This window comes from Camellia sinensis, chromosome 9 (assembly GCF_055761805.1).
Source record: "Camellia sinensis isolate YWXY chromosome 9, ASM5576180v1, whole genome shotgun sequence".
NCBI lineage: Eukaryota > Viridiplantae > Streptophyta > Magnoliopsida > Ericales > Theaceae > Camellia > Camellia sinensis.
The window spans coordinates 189,469,970-189,494,598 of NC_138969.1; the positions used below are offsets into that span (position 1 = coordinate 189,469,970).

General features: G+C 35.1%; 2 protein-coding genes across 13 annotated transcripts; one reads left to right on the forward strand and one right to left on the reverse strand.

Annotated features, from left to right (window-relative positions):
• Positions 1-2,518: 2,518 nt before the first annotated feature.
• On the forward strand, positions 2,519-7,019 carry LOC114294074 (Glycine cleavage T-protein family). Its single transcript, XM_082888267.1, has 4 exons — positions 2,519-2,877; positions 3,744-4,317; positions 5,608-5,726; positions 6,334-7,019. The coding sequence occupies exons 2-4, from the start codon at positions 3,760-3,762 to the stop codon at positions 6,875-6,877; spliced, it is 1,221 nt and encodes a 406-aa protein (XP_082744393.1). The 5' UTR covers positions 2,519-2,877; positions 3,744-3,759; the 3' UTR covers positions 6,878-7,019.
• Positions 7,020-10,378: 3,359 nt separating this feature from the next.
• Positions 10,379-23,605, reverse strand: LOC114294075 (dihydrolipoyllysine-residue succinyltransferase component of 2-oxoglutarate dehydrogenase complex 1, mitochondrial). 12 transcript variants are annotated; one of them, XM_028238180.2, is made up of 17 exons: positions 23,467-23,554; positions 23,320-23,378; positions 23,124-23,179; positions 22,611-22,691; positions 21,988-22,062; positions 20,553-20,613; positions 20,403-20,430; positions 20,027-20,094; positions 19,846-19,920; positions 19,678-19,733; positions 19,529-19,573; positions 19,159-19,425; positions 18,888-18,982; positions 18,497-18,587; positions 18,279-18,389; positions 11,464-11,658; positions 10,379-10,933 (listed from the first exon to the last, which is right to left on the reverse strand). In XM_028238180.2, the coding sequence occupies exons 3-17, from the start codon at positions 23,175-23,177 to the stop codon at positions 10,742-10,744; spliced, it is 1,494 nt and encodes a 497-aa protein (XP_028093981.2). In that variant the 5' UTR covers positions 23,178-23,179; positions 23,320-23,378; positions 23,467-23,554; the 3' UTR covers positions 10,379-10,741. The 12 variants fall into 12 exon arrangements, with proteins under 12 accessions (XP_028093981.2, XP_028093982.2, XP_082744395.1 ...); XM_028238181.2 differs by having other exon boundaries at positions 23,471-23,531; XM_082888269.1 differs by having other exon boundaries at positions 23,320-23,391; positions 23,471-23,518.
• Between the last annotated feature and the right edge of the window lie 1,024 nt (positions 23,606-24,629).

Genomic DNA, 24,629 nt, shown 5'->3' on the forward strand with positions numbered 1-24,629 from the left:
TCTCAATTAGATTATTTGATTTGTTAATCTTTGTGTTAATATGTGTTATAAAAAAAAATAATTGCTCTCTAATAATTATATTTACATAATTTTATTACATTTTAAAAAAATGGATAATGAATTTAATTTTAAAAATAAATTATTATTTTTTTTTTAGGGTAAATTACATTGACACCCCCTGAGATTTATGTTTATTACAGTTCCCCCTCACCTTTTGGAAATTATATCCCCCTCCTTTTTTTTGATCAGCATATCCCCCTCCTTGAGATTTAAAGTTTCATTACAGATTGATCCCTCAGTTAGTTGACTGTTAAGTCAACTAACAGATTTTGTTGATATCAACAATTTAATTTTTTTAAATACTAATTTTGCCCTCACTAAGCAAATTACATTGACACCCCTCACATTTTAGAAATTATAATCCCCTCTCTAAGATTTAAAGTAGTATTACCAATTGCCATCTTGGTTAGTATTAGTTGGAAAAAAAATTATTTGAAAAAAAAATTAATTGAAAAAAAAAATGTCTTAGTCAAATTTTTAAATTTTTATTTAAAAACTAACGTAAACTCATTTTTTGAATTTATATTTTTTTCTCAAATTTATAAACAGAGACAACCATTTATAAACAAAAAAAATTATCAAACAAGTTTTTATGACAATTTTTAAAATTTTTGTAAATATAAATTAAAAACTGAAAACGAAATGGTTACCAAACAGGCCGTAGATAGTAAAAATATTGTAAAATTAACAAATAATTAAATAAGTTATCAACTTAAGAAATGACTTATCAAAATATTCTTAAGCTATGTATGGTTTGATTTTTAGAAAAAAAATTTAAAAATTAAAAATTAAAAATTAATTTAGTTAAGAAATAAAAAATAAAAAATAATTATCATTTTTATATAATTTTTATCTTTCCAGTGGTTAGAAATAATTTTTTACAAATTAAATATATTTATTCATATTTATTTTTATTAAATTAGTTTTTTTTTTAAATGTCATGGAGGATCCATATTAAATTGAAACCTCAGGGGTCCCAATGTAATTTACCATTTAAAGTATATGTAAAGATTAAGAATAAATATGTCATTTTAACTTAAAATTTAATATCGTCAAATAATTATATGAACAAAAGAGTCAGTGTAATTTTTCAAATACAAGAAAAAACTGTAATAAACATAAATATAATGGTGCTATTTGGTAACACACGTTTTCAGTTTTCTGTTTATATTTACAAAAATTTTAAAAACTCAAATAAAAACTTGTTTGGTAAAATTTTTGATTTATAAATCAGTGTTCTCAGTTTATAAATATGACCAAAAAATGAAAACACAAAAAATGTGTTTCCGTTTTGAGTTTTCATTTTTTTTTTTTTACCACCCAACACTAGCCACCACCAGCCACCATTTTCAGCCACCGTCTTCCGCCACTACCACCCATCTCCCACTACCACCTGCCACCACCACTCACCAGCCACCACCACCCACCACCCGCCACCACCACCCACCAACCACCCATCTGCCACCCACTCGCCACCACCACCCATCCCTCGCCGCCACCACCAGCACTCACCACCCACCACCGCTCGCTACCACCACCCGCCACTTACTTGCTGCCACCACCCACCACCCACCCACCACCCACCTGCCCCCGCCACCCACCTACCGCCACCACCACCACCCACCACCCACCACCACACACTCGCTACCACCTACCACCTGCCACCGTTACCCACCCACCTACCATCACCACCACCACCCATCATCACCCGCCATCCGCCACCCACCTGCCACCACCACCCACTCGTTACCACCCGCCACCGTCACCCACCCACCCGCCACCACCACCACCGGCCCGCCACCACCAACCCCTTGCCTCCACCGCCACCACCACCACCACCACCATCATCACCCACCAGCTATCCACCCCTCACCACCCACCACCACCATACGCCACCTACTTGCCACCACCACTCACCACCCACCACCACCCACCCGCTACCCACCTGCCACCACCAACCACCACCCACCACCACCACCCACTCGCTACCACCTACCACTCGCCACCGTCACCCACCCACCCACCACCACCTGCCACCTACCCGCCACCACCCACCACCCACCTGACACCACCCACCACTCGCCACCACCACCCACTCGCTACCACCCACCACCTGCCATCGTCACCCACCCACCCACCACCATCACCACCACCACCCACCCACCACCCACCGTCACCACTTTCCACCACCGTCTTCCGCCGCCACTTGCCACCACTTGCTATTTCTCACTCTTTTTTATATTTTTAAATTTTTTTAAATATTTTGTCAATTACCAAACGCGTTTGTAATTTATGTTTTTCTAAAAATAAACAAAAAATAAATAAAAATAATTTAAAAAATTTTATAAATATAAACTGAAAACGTAAATATTACCGAACAAACTAAATGTGTCAGCGTAATTTACCTTTTTTTTTTAAAAAAAAAACAAATGTTACAATAATCGGGCCCATTTGGGTTGGTGATCAGTGGATCAAAACCGTCCGTTTTGGTGGCATCAACCATTATCGTACCAACGCCCAACCCAGATAGAGAGGAGAGAGAGAGATGCATTTTGGCTTGCTACCATATCACCACGCACTATAGATGGGGTGTTCTTGTCTCGATTTGACTCAGAATTGAGAAAAGCCCTCCTCCACCCACTGCATATCACCAACCCATCTCATTTTTTTTTAATCTTTCATTCTATATTCACAAATATTCAATCTCTCTCTCTCTCTTTCTCTCTCTCTTTTTACTCTGTATTTTGATGCTCATTTAGCCTCTCAGATTTGTTTCGTCTTTCGAAGAACAGCTCAAAACAAACAAGACCCATTTCTGTAATCTCTCTCTCTTTCTCTCTCTCTGACTACATTTTTCAGTTGGGTTTTTTTCATCAAACACCTTTGCGTCAATAAAATTGCTTCATTTAATCTTTTTTTCTGAATGGGTTCTACGTATCTTTGCTATTGAGACTGTGATTGTTGTCTGATTTAACATCAAAGTTGCTTATAGATTTATCTCTTTTGTAACTTGTGTTTATAAACCATCTAAAAAAGCAAATGTCTTGCTTCACTGAGATCCACTTTTGTGTGTGTTTTGTTATGATATTTCGATGAATTTCTTGATACCCAATTCAAGACCCATTTTTGGTCACTGGTTTTTACCTTGTGTATTGCTTGATTCTTGAAACCCATTATTAATTTTAGTGAGATTTTGCACGAGTTTGCAATTCAGCTAACTCTGTTCTTGATGGCATTTTGTATCAATGAAAATATTGTTGTGCCAATATGAATGCGTATTTTCATTGATCTGAATCACTAAATTATTAGTCTGTAATGTCCTTGAAATTTTTTAAGATTCAGAATTGGATCTTCAATGAGAATCACATGACATGTAGTGGGATATGATTTGGATGTATTTTGTGTACGTTGATTGTCAAGGTTGTATTATGTCAGAAACATTTTCCTTATACATGAAAATGTAATGTAAATCTCAATGTACTGTTTTTCATTGTGATGTCTAAAGATCCCTCATTTTATTTTATTTTTTTATTAAAAAAAAAATCTTTTGTGTGCCCACGAATTCACTATGCTTCTGGTTTGAGCTATGTATTTGTGGATTATCAGATTTGATTTGAGTTTTAACAGAATATTAATGTGATCATTTGTTTGTTCTGATCCTTATTTTGATGAATTTCAATCAGATATATTTACAAGAAGATGAGAGGGGTTTTGTGGCAACTTGGGCAATCAATCACTCGCCGACTTGCTCAAGCTGATAAGAAGGTCGTAACACGACGATGCTTTGCCACAGAAGCTGAACTCAAGAAGACAGTTCTGTATGATTTCCATGTCTCAAATGGTGGCAAGATGGTCCCATTTGCTGGATGGAGCATGCCCATTCAATACAAGGACTCAATCATGGAATCCACTCTGAATTGTAGGGAAAACGGTAGCCTATTTGATGTCTCTCATATGTGTGGGCTAAGCCTCAAGGGGAAGGACTGTATCCCATTTCTTGAGAAGCTCGTTATTGCCGATGTTGCCGGGCTTGCCCCTGGAACTGGGACGCTTACTGTCTTTACGAATGAGAAAGGAGGAGCAATTGATGATTCGGTGATCACAAAGGTTACGGATGATCACATATACCTGGTTGTGAATGCAGGGTGCAGAGATAAGGATCTCGCTCATATTGAGGAACATATGAAGGCATTCAAGGCCAAAGGTGGAGATGTCTCTTGGCATATTCATGATGAGAGATCTCTACTAGCTCTCCAGGTAAATTATCAAAGTGTAATTATGGTTCTTGGACATTTCAAGGACATGAATGACTTCATCTTCTTTTGTTGGCATTTGAAATTACCAAATATCAGTAAGAATTGGTTCCATATCAATCATTAGAGCTTTGCACAGTAACTGTTGGTGTAGGATTGAATTTTGAGTTTTCATGAAATTCCAACGTCTAACAATCTTCACTGTCAGTCTAACTGTTGGCGCAGGATTGAATTTTGAGTTTTCATGAAATTTTTGCAGTGATGGTTGCCATTAAAACTTAATATGGAACACAGTGAGGCAATTCAATTTCAATCTAATTCTAGGACCACTGAATATTTGCTTTTCTATTTGATTTTTCCTCTGGTTATCATTGTTAGTCTTGTAATATCTTTTAGTGATGTGTGCATTTTATTTAGTTCTTTTTTTTATTGCAAAGAATAATTTTGTTCTTTTTTAATGATGTGAAGTTATTTTGTTCTGATTTACTCTGGGCTTCTCTTTTGCTGTCTTCTTGACCTATCATAAGATAATTAGGTATGCTCAAACTTTGTGGTTTTGTGTGTGTTTCAGTTTGCACAAACTTACTGGCAGATTATGGACAGTTCTAAGCATTTTGTAGCATTTAAAATGCTCTGTTATGTTTGCCTAGTCATATTTTCAACCTTCCTCTTTTTATTCTTTATTGCTTCAGTTTTTGTGCGCAACGAAAATATTCAATAGAATTGAGATAGCAATAGACACTTATTAGAAAATTTGGTTAAAATTTATTGACGCTTTATTTGGCCAATGAATTTTCATCTCACTGGCAATGCTTTGGTTATGAGAAGTGGCCTTACAATTGCGATCAGGTTTATAAGTGGGCTTCCTTATCCAATAAAACAACACTGTTAGGCAATGTTTGGATGGCAGGAATCTTGAGGGGGAATGGGTAGATCCTCATGATTCCAATGTTTGGAACAAAATAGGAATGTGATTCCTGATTACTTACTCGATCAGAAATCAAATTCCCAAACTGAGCAGGAATTTGATCCCCATCCTCTCTTATGCTAATCTCGTATTCTAGGAGGAATATGGACTATTTAAGAGAAAAAGTTAGTTGGGCTCACACTTTTTAATTTTTTTATCATCTTTAGATAAAGAATTCCTAACCAAACCAAATACATGAATAGCATTGACATTGGAATTCTATTTCTAGCATTGTGATTCCTATTCCTTCCATTTAATTGCTACCATCCAAACATAGCCTTGCGGTTATGGACACTAACATGGATTTTTCTGGATGCTCTGGTGCAGGGTCCTCTTGCAGCACCAGCTCTTCAACACCTGACAAAGGAGGATTTGAGCAAGATATACTTTGGAGAGTTTCGGATGTTGGATATTAATGGGGTCCACTGCTTCATCACTAGGACAGGGTATGTTGCTTACATGACTGCTCTAGCAGATGTTTTAACTCATTCTTCAACCAATTGACTGTTTTGCATTTATATCAATTTGGTGATTGCCTGATTCTAAGACTTTTAGATCTTGTTTGTCATCCCATGACTGAGACAATGATTGTAGTGTGGCAGTTAGATGGAACTTGCTTTGTTCTGCTCCCATCAGTGAAAAAGTGTCCTCAAAACAATGGTTAAAACTTAAAACAATAGTTCCCAGTAAATTTTTATCTACCCCTTATGTGTTCTTTCTTCTCCTGATGGAGTTCTTATCATATTTTTCCTTTAATATGAGTAGGGTCATTGTTCATGAAATCATGTTTATGATTGTTGTTTTATCCTTATTACAAGAGTTTCATCCATAGAACATAATCTCAAATCACTCAGATAGTTATTCAACTGAATTGGATGGTTGTAGAAATAACTAACTAGAATCTAAACTCAAAAAAACTTCGAAAGATTCCCATGCTTCATAATTTCTTGTTCTTTTTTTTTTCAGTTTTATTCAATTATTTTCCCCGTGTAATCTTACTCAGAGTAAGCCATGAATCTTAATTGATTAGCCCTGTGTCTTTACACGAGCCAGGTACACAGGTGAAGATGGATTTGAAATTTCGGTTCCTTCAGAGCATGCGGTAGATCTTGCTAAAGCAATCATAGAGAAATCCGAAGGGAAGGTAAGGTTGACCGGGCTGGGTGCCAGAGACAGTCTCAGGCTTGAAGCCGGGCTGTGTCTGTATGGCAATGACATGGAACAACACGTAACACCGGTTGAGGCTGGGCTCACTTGGGCCATAGGTAAGCGAAGAAGAGCCCAAGGCGGGTTTCTTGGCGCCGAGGTGATCCTCAAGCAACTTGAAGAGGGTCCATCAATCAGGCGTGCCGGTTTTTTCTCTTCAGGTCCGCCTCCCAGAAGCCACAGTGAGATTCAGGATGACAAAGGGAATACCATTGGTGAAGTCACTAGTGGAGGATTCAGTCCCTGTCTCAAGAAGAACATTGCAATGGGGTATGTGAAAACCGGGTCACACAAAGCGGGCACCAAAGTTAAGATTTTGATCCGCGGGAAGGCCTACGATGGAAATGTCACAAAAATGCCTTTTGTACCAACAAAATATTACAAGCCATAATTTCTGTTCTGTTTTTAGCTTATAGATTTCCCCGTTGGTTCCTCAGTTTGACTTGTTTAGATGAACTTGAATGCGGCTACAAATGCTAATACTTCTATTTGGTAGTTGGTGAAAATAAATACCGAAAAAGAGTATATGATCATTTGATTTGTTTTTGTTGTTATACCATGGTCATTTGATTGAACTTCAAAGCGCATATTGTGTTACTTATATTTTTAGGTGTCATGTGATATTATGTCATGTATGTCAAGAAATATGGATCGATATTGTTTTGTTGATATTATTAATTAGCAGGGTAAAGCAACACACTAGTTTGTCAATAAAATTTAGGGTAAATTTTGCTTTACCTTGCTGTAATTTGGTTCATGTTTACATTATTCCTATAAGTTGAAAATAGTTACAAGATTATACTATAGTAAGGTGGTGAGTAATTTAGGTGGGTGAGATCAATAAAAAGGTGAGGGCTACTTAGCAAAACTATTAAATTTGTGCCTAACTCCATTTTTCACTTGCTTAAGCATAGCTAACCGTAATGCAAGCAATAAGATAATATCGATCGACAGGCCTTCCACAATCTTTTTAACCGTTTTAAAACTATTTAGAATCCACTCAAGGATATTCTATACAAAACCTTTCTAAAACTATTTAGAATCCACTTTAAGATATTCTATACAAGTTCAACAAGTTCTAAAATTGTGTACAATATTTTTACATACTCTCAAAACTTTTTAGGAGGTTCTAGAATCTTCCATTAATAGTGTAGCTAGAAAATTTCTTTAGTGATGTTATTTAATCATTTATCAGCGGTATCATTACACTATATTTTTAATTCTAGAATGCTTATCGAAATGAATTCACATATCTATTATAAATATACTAAAATATCATGTATAATAATATTACAAAATAATTCAAACTGGTCAAATTACACAACAATACTTAGGTACACTAATATACTATTTCTTCAATAAAATTAAAGACAACGAGGTTGCGATTTTCAATCAATCAAATAGAAAGAAGAGACAAAATATTGTTCTTGAGAAACAAAAAGAAAAAAGTCTATGTAAGCAATTAAGAATTCTGTGTTTTAAAAGAAGTCTATTTTTCTTTTAATATATTACCTGTTTTTCTGCCTAAAAAAAATAAAAAATAAAAAATTCCACGCTTTGAAAGAAGCATATTTACCTTTCTTTTTTCCTTTTCTTTTCTCTTTTTTTTTTTTATAAACTCTATTTATATATAAAATTTATACCAAAAAAGAAATCACAAAAATAATGTTATAAATAAAAAAGCATATTCATGAGTGTTTATTTTAAAGTAAAAGGTTCATATTAAATTATATCATTTTATGCAAAAAAATTCTATGATTTTTATTTTTATTTTTATTTTTATACCATTGTTAAAAAAAAATAAAAATATTATGATATTTATTATATCAATAAAATTACATTCACCATATTTTACATCATGTTTTATTTACTATCTAGACTCTATTTATTTCGACGTAAAACATTTTACACCAAAAAAAAAGAAAAAATCTTTTAAATTGATTTTACAAAAAAAAAAATATATATATATATATATATATATATATATATATATTTGCTTTTGTTTTTGAACATTTGGTTGACACTTGAAACAAAAATATTTGGGTAGATTACACTTTAACCCCCTGTAATTTACTCAAAAAATACAAAGTCCCTTGTAATTTCATTTGTAACACTTAAACTCCATGAACTTCATACCAGAATGTAATTTTCGATGAAACCGTTTGTTTTAACAGAGTATGTGTTGCACGTCCATTAAACCAAAATTTCCCCCCTCTACCACACTAGATAATTTCTTGGCTTTTTCTTCTTCTCAATTTTTTTGAAAATTAGAGATGCTAGTTCTCTCTCTAAAATGCTTCCCTCTCGCTAACTTATCTCCCTCATTTCTCCATCTTTCCATTTCATTTTTGTTTTATTATTCTTCTAAAATCTATATCTATCATTCTCTTAACTCAAATAAAGTTAACCCAGCCAAGCTCAACCTCTCTCGCTTCTACTCCTTCATCCACCATCATATGTTTCCCTTCACTGTTACCGTATTACACATATTGCCACCATCTCCCTCTTTATCTTCTCCATGTCATTCTCCCTCATTTTCTACAATAGCCTAAGACCACCATCACTGAAACCATGAGCTCCCATGGTAGTCTCTCACACTCTCTCTCTAGCGTGACAACCACCATCATCCTTCATCTTATCTTTATCACTATAGACACACATACATTATATATATAGACATACCCAATTAACTAAGTCGAGACCCAACTTATAGTAGTGGCTACTACCATGGGTGTTGTGAGAGGGGAATGTGGTGGGTGTTAGTTGAGTGGAGGAGATAGGATGAGCTTGGTAGGTGTTTGCAGCTATGGAATGTTTGTTTGGGTCTAAATTCTAGAGAGAGAGAGAGAGAGAGAGATGAGTGTTTGTTTGGGTCTAAATTCTATAGAGTGAGAGATAAATATTTGTTTGGGTCTAAATTCTAGAGAGGGAGATATGTACTTGATGATGGTATGAGAGGTGTGTGGTTTGCTATGGGATGAGAAAAAAATGAGAGAAGAACAAGAGGAAAAGAGTACAAAAAAATCAAAGAAAAATGAGAAATAATGTTTTGATTTGTAATGGCATTAATAAGAAAATTAGATAAAGAAATAAGGATAATTTAGACTTTTATAACTTCTGTTACATCCATCCGAAATTACACACTGGTATAACGTTCAGGGGTTTAATTATTACAAATGAAACTATAGAGGAACTCCGTGTTTTTTGAGTAAACCACAGGGAGTTAAAATGTTATTTATCCAAAATATTTTATTGCCTAAAAGAGAAATTTTGATTCAATAAAATGTCATTTATAACTTTTTAATACTTATTTGAAATGTGTTAAAAATGTAGTGAATGAGAGTCAAATTTATAAAAATTGACTTTGAAATTTTTAAAGGTAAGTTATTTTTAGAAAAATAATGCAAAAATATTTTACTTGTTTTTTGATTGACCAAACATAGAAAATGAGTAAAATATTTTCATAGTAATGAACAATAATTTTGAGGAAAATATTTTACATCAAAATAGACAAGAGTCCTAATGTGTGACATATACACCATGGTTGTTGTAATGGAATCCATACAAGTCTCATTCATATTCATATTCATATTCATATTCATATTCATATTCATACTCATATTCAATCATTAACAGTTATGTGTGCTAAAGAAAAAATAATATAAAAATATCATAAGTATGCAATTAATTATTTTTTTGACCAATTTTAATGATGTCAATTTATGAAAACTTCTTTAAAAAAATTATATAATACTACATAATTCTTTTTAAAAAAAAAACCTCAAAGTTCAGTGGGCTCAATTGAACCCACTACTTTATTCATAGCTCCGCCCATGAAAACGACTCCACATACCTTTGCTCAGTCACTGGGAAAATAAAAGAATGGAAGCTATTTTCAGAACTTCCTAAAACTAGCAAGTAATTCTTCAATATTGGAATTTTTTGGAAACAAATGAACAGTCTAAAATTCTGCAATCTATAACTTTGCATACCCGAAGGAATAACCAAATGACAAGCAGAACCCATTGATTCAGAAAATATGCAATAACTAGTAGCTCTCAAATTTGCAAACTAGATTAGTTCAAAAAAAAATTGCAGAACTTGATCCTTGCGGGCCACAACTGAAAAACTATGGGGAGAACATAACCCCGTAAATTGTAGCTATGAGCATTATTTCACTTCAGCAAAACCAAGTATATAAAATTACCAATATACCAGCGAAGAAGAAATCGCATAGTTGCCTCTGCTGCTGTTTTTATATGTCAAGGAGGAGTCTCCGAGGGTCCTCGACAACATCTTTGATGCGACGCAGAAAGAAGACAGCCTCTCTTCCATCAATCAGCCTATGGTCATAAGTTAATGCTATGTACATCATTGGCCTTGGGATGATTTCACCCCCTACCACCATCGGACGACTCACTATTGTATGCATGCCTAGAATAGCCGACTGCAAAAAACATTTTAAAAGAAGGGAAAAAAATAATAAGGCACCTCCTTCATTCAAATGTATAATGAAATTTCCATTAAGCCATTGGAACAGTTGGAAGGCTTGTATCATTTCAATCATAAATGTCACATGCTAGAATTGCATCCCTAAAGAACCGGACTACCAGCTCTACTCTACCCCAGGAAAGCATCAACAACTACTATCTAGTACCACAAACATGTATTATGATATTATCTGTACAAACATTCACTCCTCTGAATGAAATAGATACTTTCCTGCATTGTGGATGATTGTATTGTAGTTTTAAAAATAACATTTCTAGAACCATTTTCAAAATCTAGTTTTTCCCAATACCAAGTTGAACTGAATGTAAATATGTGATCAGATCATGTCCCAAAAGGACAGAAATGTGGGAACCAGCCCTGTCTCTAACTATTAAAAAGTAGTTAGTTCATCAGATAATTTCACAGAAATGTGTTCGTTGTCTGCATAAACAAGAAGGAAAACAACTCTGAGAAGAAGCATCATACCTGAGGAGGATTAATGATTGGAGTACTTAGAAGGCTTCCATAGACACCGCCATTAGATATTGTGAATGAGCCTCCAGCCATCTCATCAATTGATATGGTACCATCATTTGCCTTCTTTGCAAGGGTATTGATCGCTTTCTCTATATCAGCAAAATTCATTTGGTCGGCATTGCGGATTACAGGAACAACAAGGCCCTTGAAGAAGAAACATAACAAGTATGAGACAAATTTACATAATAATCCAGGAAAAATAGCAAAGTAAACTCGATATCATGCCAAAGGGAGGCCCAATAATTAACACTTACACATAACAATAACAAGAATTATCAAGAAACAATCATGGAGAATGCTGTTTGTTGTGGTAAACATTTTTTAGTATACATCAAAGAAGAAAGAGGCATACTTTATAATTGCGAGTAAGGGGTTCTGGGAAGAGGGAGGGCAGAGGATATTAAGTTGACGAAAATAACTGACAAATGGGAACCAAACATTTTATTAGACATGTCAATCTAAATCCAAGATGAGGCAGGTCTAGCCAACCATTGTTGAATAAAATTAACACCAACTCCAAGCATCCAAGCAAGATATAAACAAGAAAAGCTTTGAATTTTGCAAGTTAGAAACAATGTAAACTACTTTGAAATTTCATGAATCTTCACCATGAAACTTCACTTCACTTCACTTCACTTTTAACAGACTGTTGGTAAAAAAAAACTGTCAAAAAAGTCGTGAAGATGAGGTTTGCAGTTAGAAGGTTACTAAAAGGCATAACATTATGTTAAAAAACACGGGCAAGGTTGAGAAACATATGCTAAAAGCACAAGAAAGAACACTGTGAGAATATTAGGTTAGGCAATGTTTCCTTTTCTAAGAGATTGTATAGGTGTATAAATATGGCAGTATTTTAGGTGTATATATATGGCAGTGTTTCTTTTAGGTTTGGTTTATATATATAGCAGTGATTTAGGTGTATATATATGGCAGTATTTCCTTTAGTCTTGGGATTAGGTTTACTATATAATCAGATGTATTTTTTGTATTATTACACAATTTTGAATATATTAATACTTGGGAGTTGATTCCTTTACCTATTGGTAAGAATCTGGTTGGTTGCAAATGGGTCTACAAAGTCAAGACTCATTCTGATGGTTCTCTTGAGCGCTACAAGACTCGCCTAGTTACCAAGAGCTTTTCCCAGGAGTATGGTATTGATTATGAGAAGACCTTTGCCCCTATTACCAAGATGACTACTGTCCGTACTTTGATATCTGTCGGTACTGTTCGTAATCGGCCTCTTTATCAGATAGATGTTAAGAATGCTTTTCATAATGGTCATCTCGCTGAGAAGGTTTAAATGTGTCCTCCCCCTGGCCATCACCATTCCTCTTCACCATTCCGCTGAACAGGTTTGTCGTCTTCGGCGTACTCTGTATGGTCTGAAGTAATCTCCTCATGCTTGGTATGATCGCTTTCAGACTGCTGTTACTGAGCTTGGGTTTTATCCTTCTACCCAGGACTCTACTTTGTTTTTCCTCCACACCTCTCCTGGGTTTGTTGTCTCATTACTGTTTGTGGATGATATAATTATTATTGGTTCTGATTCTTCTACTATCTCTGAGGTCAAGCAGCATCTCTTCCGCACCTTCGAAATGAAGGATTTAGGCCCATTGCGGTACTTTTTTGGTATTGAGGTGGCTTTTTCTCCCAATGGCTACTTTCTGTCTCAGGCTAAGTATACTAATGAAGTTATTCACCGTGCTGGTCTTACTAACACTAAGACTGCTGATACCCCCATTGAACTTAATGTGAAACTTAATACTACTGATGGTGTTCCTCTACCTGATCCAACTTTATATCGGGAGCTCATAGGTTGCTTAGTCTATTTGACGGTTACTCGTCTTGATCTTGCCTATGTAGTTCATGTGGTTAGTCAGTTCGTTTTTGTTCCTCGTTCTACACATTGGGCTGCTTTAGTTCGGATTCTTCACTGTCTTCGCAGTACTATCTTCCAAGGATTGCTGTTGTCCTCTACTTCTTCCTTGGCTTTACTTGTCTATGCTGATGCTGATTGGAATGGTGATGTTACAGATTGTAAGTCCACTTCTGGTTTTTGTATGTTTCTTGGCAATTCAATGAGTTTTTGGAAAAGCAAGAAACAAACTATTATTACTCGTTTTGCTACTGAAACTGAGTATCGTGCTATGGTTCACACTACTGATGAAGTTGTCTGGCTTCGTTGCCTTCTCTCTGAGTTGGGCGTCCTTCAGTCTTCTCTGACCTCCCTCTATTGTAATAACCTTAGTGCTATTTAGATTGCCCATAACACTGTCTTCCATGAGCGAACAAAGCACATTGAGATTAATTGTCACTTTGTTCGTCAGCATCTGCAGTCCGGCTCTATCTCGCTTCCTTTCGTCTCTTCAACTTTGCAACTTGCTGACTTTTTTACCAAGACTCACACCACTGCTCGGTTTTAGTTTCTTTTTAGCAAACTCTCAACGTTTTTTGCTACAATACCTTGAGTTTGAGCAAGGGTGTGAGAATATTAGGTTAGGCAGTGTTTCCTTTTCTGAGAGATTGTATAGGTGTATATATATGGTAGTGTTTCCTTTAGGTTTGATTTATATATATGGCAGTGTTTTAGGTGTATTTATATGATAATGTTTCCTTTAGTCTTGGGATTAGGTTTACTATATAATCAGATGTACTCTTTGTATTATTACACAATTTTGAATACACAGATTTATTCAAAAAATTACATGTGACAATGTTAGGTTAGACAGTGTTTCTTTTAGTCTTGGGGTTAGGTTTACTATATAATTAGATGTATTTTTTATATTATTACACAATTTTGAATATATAGATTTATTCAAAAACTTACATGGTATTAGAACCGCGTTCGAAACCCTAGTTCTTACCTCTGATTGATTCGAAATTTCCTCTGATTCAAGGTTCTGCCTTTGATTCGAAGTTCCCTCTGGTTCGAATTTCTCTCTTTGGTTCAAAATCATCTCTAGTTTTGATCTCTAGTTTGAACGAGTTCTTTGGCTCAAGTCCTCATTTGTGTTCAAATCAACCCTTTTGTTTTAGCCTCTAGTTCATGGCCATCAAACGCGACCTCTGTAAAGTCTCGGCATCCCACATCGGGAATGGAGGAAGAATTCCTGAGCTATAAAAGTAAAAACCTAGACCTTTACATAGCATCGAGACCTTTTCCAGGATAGTGAAAGCCCTAGCAAAACTCCCCAGTTAAATGTGCTTAGGCTGGAGTAGTTTTGGGATGGGTGACCCACTGGAAAGAACAAATCCGGACGGATATGGCCCAAAGCAGACAATATCGACGACATATGAAGGGTTGGGGCGTTACAAATGGTATCAGAGCCAACTCTCTGGAGTACTAATTGTGGGCCCTAGCGTCTCTCGGTGCATGTGGGTGGGCTTGCGAGCTAGCAGGCTACTGCACGGGGACGTACAGCCCTAAGGGGATGGATTATAAGGTCCCGGTGTCCCACATTGGGAATAGAGGGGGAGTTCCTGGAATATAAAAGTAAAAACCTGGACCCTTACATAGAATCGAGGCGTTTTCCAGGGTAATGAAATCCCTAGCAGAACTCCCCAGTTAAGCGTGCTTAGACTGAAGTAGTTTTGAGATGGGTAACCCACTGGAAACAACAAATCCGTGCGGGCATGGCCCAAAGCAGACAATATCGATGACATGCAAGGTTTTAAAAAGCGGCCGCAACCGTTACGTAACGCCGTTACGTAACGGTTGTGGTCGTTACCGCCACCCGTTACGGCCGCTTTTGCGGTGTGATTGAGATTCACAGGTGTATCGGCTGTAGTGGCTGCTATAGCGGTCGTAACGGTGCCGCAACGGCCGTAACGGCCTGTTACGCACCGTTACGTAACGGTTTCGAATTGCTTTTTTCGAAAAAAAAAAAGTTGAAAATGGGGAAGAGAGATAGAGAGAGAAGAGGGCAGATGAAGAGGGAAGATAGAGGAACAAGAGATAGAGAGAGAGAAGAGGGAAGATGAAGAGGGAAGATGGAGGAACAAGAAATAGAGAGAGAGAAGAGGGAAGATGAAGAACAGGTTATTGATTTGTTGAAGTTGTAAGACTTATACTATTATATTCAGCTGCTATCATTCAACCATTTTGTTTGTGTGTGTCTATCTATATATTGTTTGATAATAATAATAATAATAATAATAATAATAAGTGTGGTCATTATCTATTTGGCTTGATTAATATATATATATATATATATTTAGGCTTTTATTTATTCTCTTACTTTTGTCATTGTTTATCTTATATATAATAGTTAGTGATTGATTTTTTGTATAATATAAAGTCATTAATTATTAAAATAAAATGTAAAAAACTCAGTTTGTAATGATTTAAAAATATTAAATATATTGGATCAAACTAAAAAATTTATAAAAATTAATCAATATTTATTTTAAAACCCAATAAATATGATCATGGAAAAAAAATGTGCGTATCGGTAAGTTTTTTTCAAATTGTGCGAAAAATAAAAAAATTCACGGTTCCGGTTACCGCAACCGTTACGCTACGGCCTTTACACCCCGCAACCGCAACCGCTCCACCGCCACCGTTACGGCAACCGCAACCGCTTTTCAGAACCTTGATGACATGTGAAAGGTTGGGACGTTACAACCTCCCTCTAAAATTGCACCATGGTCGCAACATCTCTCTCTCTCTCCGAAATCACGATCGTGGTAGCTACCTAGCTTCTTTCGACCAGCTTCAATCTTTCTCTAGTTCTCTGCTTCGGTGCTTCCTTTGACTTAGGATAATTGTGTTCAATCTCCCTCTGGTGCTTCTAGTTCGGTGCTTTCTTCTAACTTGGGAATATTTGTGGTCTCTAGGTCAAAATTATGGTTATTATATTTTGACCCCACTTGATTATTATATCTTTTATTCAAGACCTTTGCAGTTTATAGGTTCTTTGGATAATTTGTTGCTTATTACAATTTGACCCATCTGATTCTAGTTGTGGGTAATTACAATTTGAACCCCTAAGCTTTCTGTTTATGACGTTTTTAGCTTCTAATGAGTGTGCTTTTTCCCATCAGAGGAGTCATTGGAAGTACCACTGTCCCGAAAAGGAAACACTGCCTAACCTAATATTCTCACAAGTTTCACATGGTTTCACATGCCGATCAAAAAAAGAACACCAGGTTTCACAATGTTGGCACAGGCATTGTTGACAATATTATATTAAAAATAAATAAACAAATACAACCCCAAAAGGCCTCAAGAGTAGTGATTCTTTTATGTTTCTGCCTTATGGGAGTAATACCTCTTAATTTTTCAATAAAGCTTCCTAAAAGTGTTGGAATCAAGGTTTTAGAAAGCGACCGCAACCGTTACGTAACGCCGTTACGTAACGGTTGTGGTAGTTACTGCCACCCGTTACGGCCGCTTTTGCAGTGTGATTGAGATTCACAGGTGTATCGGCCGTAGCGGCTGCTATAGCGGTCGTAACGGTGCCATAACGGCCTGTTACGCACTGTTACGTAACGGTTCTTAATTGCTTCTTTCAAAAAAACACAAAAAAAAAAAAAAGTTGAAATGGGGGAAGAGAGATAGAGAGAGAAGAGGGAAGATGGAAGAACAAGAGATAGAGAGAGAAGATAGAAGATGAAGAACATGTTATTGATTTGTTGAAGTTGTAAGGCCTATGCTATTCTATTCAGCTGCTATCACTCAACCATTTTGTTTGTGTGTGTTTATCTATATACTGTTTGAAAAAATAAATATTAATAATAATAATAATAAGTGTGGTCATTACCTATTTGGCTTGATTAATATATATATATATATATATTTAGGCTTTTATTTATTCTCTTACTTTTGTCATTGTTTATCTTATATATAATTGTTAGTGATTGATTTTTTTGTATAATATAAAATCATTAATTATTAAAATAAAATTTAAAAAACTCAATTTATAGTGATTTAAAAATATAAAATATATTGGATCAAAGTTACAAATTTATAAAAATTGATCAATATTTATTTTAAAACCCAATAAATATGATCATGGAAAAAAAATGTGCGTATCGGTAAGTTTTTTTCAAATTGTGCAAAAAATAAAAAAAATAACGGTTCCGGTTACCGCAACCGTTACGCTTACGGCCTTTACACCCCGCAACCGCAACTGCACCACCGCCACCGTTACGGCGACCGCAACCGCTTTCGCTTTTCAGAACCTTGGTTGGAACCTTTGAAGCCATGTCATTGTTATACCACATTCCCGGCTTCAAGTCACTTTGTGAGCTTGAACACTATCTTTAACCTTAATTCCCAAATGTCTAAGGGCATCATAAAATATGTCATTTACCTTCTATCACGTTCCCATTGGGCCAAAAACCAATAGCTCATGCCATCAAAACAAGTACAATACAACTGAGACAATAATTAAGTGGCATACACTTTCAATAGTAAGAAAAAGAAACTCACTTCATGCTTAGAAATTTGAAAAGAACTGAGTGAAAGGAACGTTGAACAGAAAACCACATTTGTCCTTTTCAGCAGGATTGCTTATTATTACAATGTTGACAATGCATCCTCAGAGGACTTGCCATTTATAACTGAGCCCATTAAGTACTAGCACTGAGAGTGAATTGATATCATTCATACTAAAGACAGTAACAGCGGTCACTTTCAGAAGCAAACTATCATTTTGTATATTCAAATGGTATTAAAAGCAATAGTTATAATTGGACACTTAAAAAGTTCCATCACTTATAATCACAAGGCCTCTGCATCATTTAGAAAAATCACTAACCTTTGATGTACCAACAGCAATACTAATATCAATGTAATCTCTATAAATGATGTCATCCCCATCAATGACAGCATTAATGATAGGCTGATTCTGGAGCCCACTAACAGCAGCCTGAAAGAAAATGAGGAGTTGTTAATGAAAATTGAAAAATTGAAGCACAAACACACATTTGTAATTGTATATAAGGTGGGGAATCACTGCAAATGACAAACACATACTTTAACAAATCCTGACATGAGTCCTAACTTCACTCCATGCTTCTCAACGAAAGCATCTTTGTAATCAGAACGAAGCTTCATCAAATTAGTCCTGAATTACATAAGGAAATTGCCACAAGGGAAAACAAAATAACCATTTAAGTCAATTGAATCAAACTATATGCAGAAAGGAATGCACATTACACTTCGTGATGAAAATCGAAACTCCTTGATGAATCATGCAAATAATGTTTCACAATGCAACTTTACCCTGAAGTATGGATTTGGGGATGAAGTATGTCTAGGAATCACCAAGAGACCATGAGAAAGATCATGCACCTTGGTTAATGAAAGGCGGCAATATTTAATCAAGATTTTAGGGTAATTAATAAATAAATAAATAAACGCTTACATATCAACTTCATTGAAAGTAGTCAGCAATGCAAAAGTATTCTGAGAGTCTTTTAAACGTGTTGCAACACGTTTCCTGAGTCTTGTCATTGGAACCTGAACATACATAAATACAGAAACATTTGGTGAAATAGAAAAACGAATTGTTTCTGCTATTTTTGTTTAATTATATTTTTTTTTAAAAAGAAAGAAAAACTAGTGGATATTGTTTAAACCTAAAAATGAAACCTTTACAGCACAATCAGTAAATTATCAGTGATCATGATGCTTACCCTTCTTTCCCTTTCCTTTGGAGGAAGTTGAGGTTCTGTGGCCAAGGGTCTAGATGGAGGTGGTGGAGGTGCTTTAGGCTTCTCCTTGGGTGCCTCCTTAAGAACAGGAGTTTCTGTGGTAGGCTCTTGCTTGTCTGTCTTCTTTTCTGCAGGAGCTGGCTCAGCGGTGGTCCCCGACGGAGCTACATGGGTTACACCTTCACCAGACTTTGAAATGATTGCTATTTTTGTCCCTGGTTCAACAGTATCACCTTCTGCGGCTACAAACTAAAAGAAATAGGTATAGATTACACACTTGAACACAGGTTCATTAAGAGAAGATAAAGTAGAATAAAGGTGAACTCATAGTTAGGTGATACCGCACTCTTACCTTTTGAATTATTCCAGCTTCAGGACTTGCAACATCAATAGTCACCTGGTAAAAGCATATGAAAACTATTTAGTCCTGATCATGATACTCAGCATTTGCAATGGTTCAAAACCTGCATATTTAAACTAATGGGATTACAAAGAAAGTACCTTATCAGTTTCAATTTGGGCGATTGGCTCATCAATTGCAACATGATCACCGGGTTCTGCAAATAGTATGAGAAGCAATGTATTTAATTCACACAAATATCCATTAAATATATTATAGAACAGACTTGTCAAAAAATAAAAATGCTATAGAACACAGAAATGACGTACTCTTCAAAAACACGGCCAGAGTGCCATCAGTGATGGATTCACCCATAAAAGGCACTACAGCGTCAACCAGATCACCTTCATTGTAGAAAAGGAAAATTTGAGTTAGATGGAGATCTAAAATAGTGACACACATGTTAAAGCAGGTAAAGTGACATGACGAAGAATCTTTAAACTATCGCACCATTGTCTGAAGAAAATGATCTACTCCGCAATCGACTTGGAAAATCTGTTTGAAGAAATGACACATGCCTGTAGACCATTTAAGAGGGAAAAAAATGCCAGCAATTAATATGCAAGATACAATGAAAATGGACAAGCAATCCAAAAGCTCCATTACTTCTTTTTCATTTCTTTTATCTTCTCGACAGTTCTTGAATAAATTGATAAACGTTGCAGGACAAAATCCTCCCCCCCCCCCCCCCCCCCCCCCCCCCCCCCCAAAATCAACATCCAATGTGTAAGAGATTGCAAAGAAAGAATGTTGGTATTGAGAGATATCAGCATCAGACCTAAAAAAAAGTGATGAACAAAGAAATAATGAAATAGATGTTGCTAACCTTACAGGCTTTGAATTAGCTGGACACCCTGGAATCACATGAAATACAAAGGAATCAGTAACAAAAGAAGTACATGATTGCATGTGTGAGTTAATTCCATGACAATAGTTATGGACTGAAAGGCCATTATATAATCTACGATAAAATTACCCAAATAAATGCGTTGATCAAAGTGTTGCACTAGTTTTGATCCTCTCCCAAGATGTAGGGTCTGCAAAAATGGCCATTACATTTAAGTTTTCTGGCAATACACAACCAAGCAAACTATAGTTTGAAGTTAACCACAAAGGAAAAAGTGTGGGAGCTGGCTTTTTAGTTAGATAGCGCACAAAATATAATGAAGGTATCAGTTCAATTTTAACATATAATTATGTGATTCATGCTATCCTAACATATAAAGTAGTATCCGAAAATTTGAAACCCCTTGCACATGGTGATAGAGATAATCAACAGCAATAAAACAGACAAATTTACAGTTCAGTGGCAGTTCATAAGTGACAACTATTGCAGTTCATAAATAAAGCTATAAATTTTGCAAATAAAAACCCATGTTGTATGCTTCACACTAATAACAAATCTATTAAAACGTTGTCAAATACAACATTAATACTGATCTAATCCATGACCAAGGTTCTGAAAAGCGGTTGCGGTCGCCGTAACGGTGGCGGTGACGCGGTTGCGGTTGCGGTTGTGGTTGCGGGGTGTAAAGGCCGTAGTGTAACAGTTGCAGTAACCAGAATCGTGAATTTTTTTATTTTTCGCACAATTTGAAAAAAAACTTACCAATACGCATATTTTTTTTCCATGATCATATTTATTGGGTTAAAAATAAATATTGATCAATTTTTGTAAATTTTTAAATATGATCCAATATATTTCATATTTTTAAATCACTATAAACTGAGTTTTTTACATTTTATTTTAATAATTAATGACTTTATATTATACAAAAAAATCGATCACTAACTATTATATATAAGATAAACAATGACAAAAATAAGAGAATAAATAAGAGCCTAAATATATATATATATACATATTTTAACCAAGCCAAATAGATAATGATCACACTTATTATTATTATTTTCAAACAATATATAGATAAACACACACAAACAAAATAGTTTAGTGATAGCAGCTGAATAGAATAGCATAGGTCTTACAGTTTCAACAAATCAATAACATGTTCTTCATCTTCCCTCTTCTCTCTCTCTCTATCTCTTGTTCCTCCATTTTCTCTCTTTATCTTCCCTCTTCTCTCTATCCGTCTTCCCCCAGTTTCAGCTTTTTTTTGTATGTTTTTTCGAAAGAAACAGTTTGGAACCATTACGTAACGGTGCGTAACAGGCCGTTACGGCTGTTATGGCACCGTTACGACCGCTACGGCCGATACACCTGTGAATCTCAATCACATTGCAAAAGCGGCCGTAACGGGTGGCGGTAACCGTCAAAACCGTTACGTAACGGTTGTGGCCACTTTTTAAAACCTTGTCCATGACAGTCAATCTTACATATTCAATTAGCAGCAAGATAGAGAGGGTAATAACAGATACAAATAAGAATGTGGAAGAGATCAAGCTAAAACCTCATTAGCAGTGGTCGAAGCAACATATCCACGTGGCGTTGATGCCGTTGATGCAGGTCGAATCCTCCCAAAGGACTGTCCTATGCCCAAAATCAAACACACCATAAATCACATATTTCCACAATTCTATATCGGTAGATGCATATAAACATTCTGACACTAACATGCATGCAGATTAATAGATACAAGCATGCCAGGAATACAATATATATATATATATATGCGTAATACCTCTACATATATACTCTACTAGAAGGAAGGCACACATACTGTGTGTTGCTCAAGTGGTAAGGGTCTTCTTTATCAAACTCAAGGTCTTGGTTTCGAGTCCAATTCTCCTCTCTATTTAATTTCATGTTTTGAATAGATAAAGTGGAAAATCCACTTGGCATAAAGAGAAGCAAAGACTTTAGGATACCAAGTCCAACTTTTGCTTTATATACAATATAGATAATACAGGGTGTGCGCACATACACACACATATATACCTATACTATCTATATAATATAAAGCAAAGCTTGAGTTGGTGACCCAAAAAACATGATAATTGTCATAAACTTTTCAATTCTCTCCAACTGCTTCAAATAACACTATCATAATTATCAAATCCAATTACAACTTACACACGTGCAATGTGCGTACTGGGTTGTTGGTATGAATCCTGTTGTCACAACTTTTATTCTTAAATTACCCTTCTTTTGTAACTGCAGAATTGAAATACACCCATGAATTTGTAGCTGCCTATCTGTAAATGCAGATTTTAAGCACCTCCATATGGGTATGCATGCACACCTTCTTGTGTGTGTATATATATGTATATATTATTGATAATTGTCATAAACTGTTTCAATTCTCTCCAATTGATTCAAATAACACTATAATAATTATCAAATCCAATTACAAATTATACGTGTAATGTGCGTACTGGGTTATTGGTGTGAATCCTTTTGTCATAACTTTTTTATTCCTAAATTACCCTTCTTTTGTAACTGCAGAATTGAAATACACCCATGAATTTGTAGCTGCCTATATGTAAATGCAGATTTTAAGCACACCCATATGGGTGTGCACACCTTCTAGTGTGTGTATATACATGTATGTATGTATTGCGAATGTCTGAAGATTTTGAAACATACCCAAGCACAAGAACCACTAGAAGCAACTTTTCGCCTTGCAATTGCCCACATCATTCCTGATAAAATGCGAAATTAAAAAAATAATAATAATAAAAATTGAAATTGGATTTCAAATAATTTAAAAATTGAGATGAAAGAAGATCAGCAATAATTGGAAAAGTAAAGTGAAATTCAATTCTCAGTTTGTAAGACAAACCTCAGAATAGGAGAGTCCACTCGAAGATTGGTATGAAAAACGAAAATGAAATTGAAGACCTAAATACGAATCCTATACTATAATTTTACAAATATAAATATCAATATATATACACGTGTAGAGATATATGTGGAGAGAGAATTGAACCTGCCTGGTTGAAGCTTCTTCCTTTTTAGAGAGAGAAAATACGAAAGGGCTGGCGGCGGAGAGCTGCTGCTGAATATGGAGCTTTTTATTTGTTTATTAATTTTTGTTTTTGTTTTTATTTATTTTACTACTAGACTTTGGAGAAATTTTAGAGGCTTTTCATTAAGACTGATTTGTATCTTAATTTTTAAATTAAGTTTAGTTTGGACGAAATTCTTAAACTAGGCTAAAGTATTATTATAAATCGCGTTTTCACTGTTTGAAGTCCAAAATGTGATGAATAGTGAAAGCGCTATTCAAAACCACGCTTTTAATTAAGAAAGCGTGGTTACAAATCACGCTTTTAACATAAAAAATTTTCCCGAATAAACGCTATTTGAAATCGCGCTTTATGTAGAAATTTTTTTTCTGAAGAAAATGCTATTTGAAATAGCGCTTTCTGTGCATCTAATTTTTTGTGAGGAAAACACTATTTGGAATAGCGCTTTTACTGTTGATAAAAACACGCGTGGATTGAAACCACGATTTCACTTTTCATTTATTTATATATTTATTTTTTTTTTTAATATTTTTTTTCCCTGTTCTCATTCTTTTGGTGATAATGTAATTCATAAAAAAAATTTGGCTTTACTAAAGCCATTGTCATGTTGAAATTTTTTTTTTCTTTTGTCTTTGTTTTGGTTTACAAGATGTAATTCAGAAATTTTACATAATATGGGAAAAATCTCTTCTTTTCATATATTAATTTCTGTTACATCATATGAGAAAAGCCTCTTCTTTATATATTAATTTTACATAATATTTTTAACTAATTACCAAACATTTGGGAATTAAGCCAATTTATATATCATTTAAATTTTTATGGGAAAAGCCTCTTTTCATATATTAATTTTACATAATATTTTTCATATATATAATTTTAAAATCATGTTCATTTAGATATTATTAAGCCAATCATGTTCATTTACAAAACTCATACTTTCACTGTTCACTACAGTAAGCATAGATTGAAACCACGCTTTCATTGTTCATTTAAATTATATTTAATTTTTTTTTGTAAATTTTTTTTTTCTGTTGTCATTGTTTTGGTGATAATGTAATTCATAAATTTTTGTTGGCTTTACTGAAGCCGTTCTCATGTTAATTTTTTTTTTTCTTTTGTC

Coding starts and splice junctions, on each gene's coding strand:
- LOC114294074 (XM_082888267.1), top strand. CDS start 3,760: ATGAGAGGGGTTTTGTGGCAACTTGGGCAATCAATCACTCGCCGACTT. Junction 4,318..5,607: donor GATCTCTACTAGCTCTCCAG/GTAAATTATCAA, acceptor GCTCTGGTGCAG/GGTCCTCTTGCAGCACCAGC. Junction 5,727..6,333: donor TGCTTCATCACTAGGACAGG/GTATGTTGCTTA, acceptor TACACGAGCCAG/GTACACAGGTGAAGATGGAT.
- LOC114294075 (XM_028238180.2), bottom strand. CDS start 23,177: ATGATGTGGGCAATTGCAAGGCGAAAAGTTGCTTCTAGTGGTTCTTGT. Junction 22,692..23,123: donor CTAGTGGTTCTTGTGCTTGG/GTATGTTTCAAA, acceptor TCAATTCTGCAG/TTACAAAAGAAGGGTAATTT. Junction 20,614..21,987: donor CTTCGACCACTGCTAATGAG/GTTTTAGCTTGA, acceptor CCATTTTTGCAG/ACCCTACATCTTGGGAGAGG.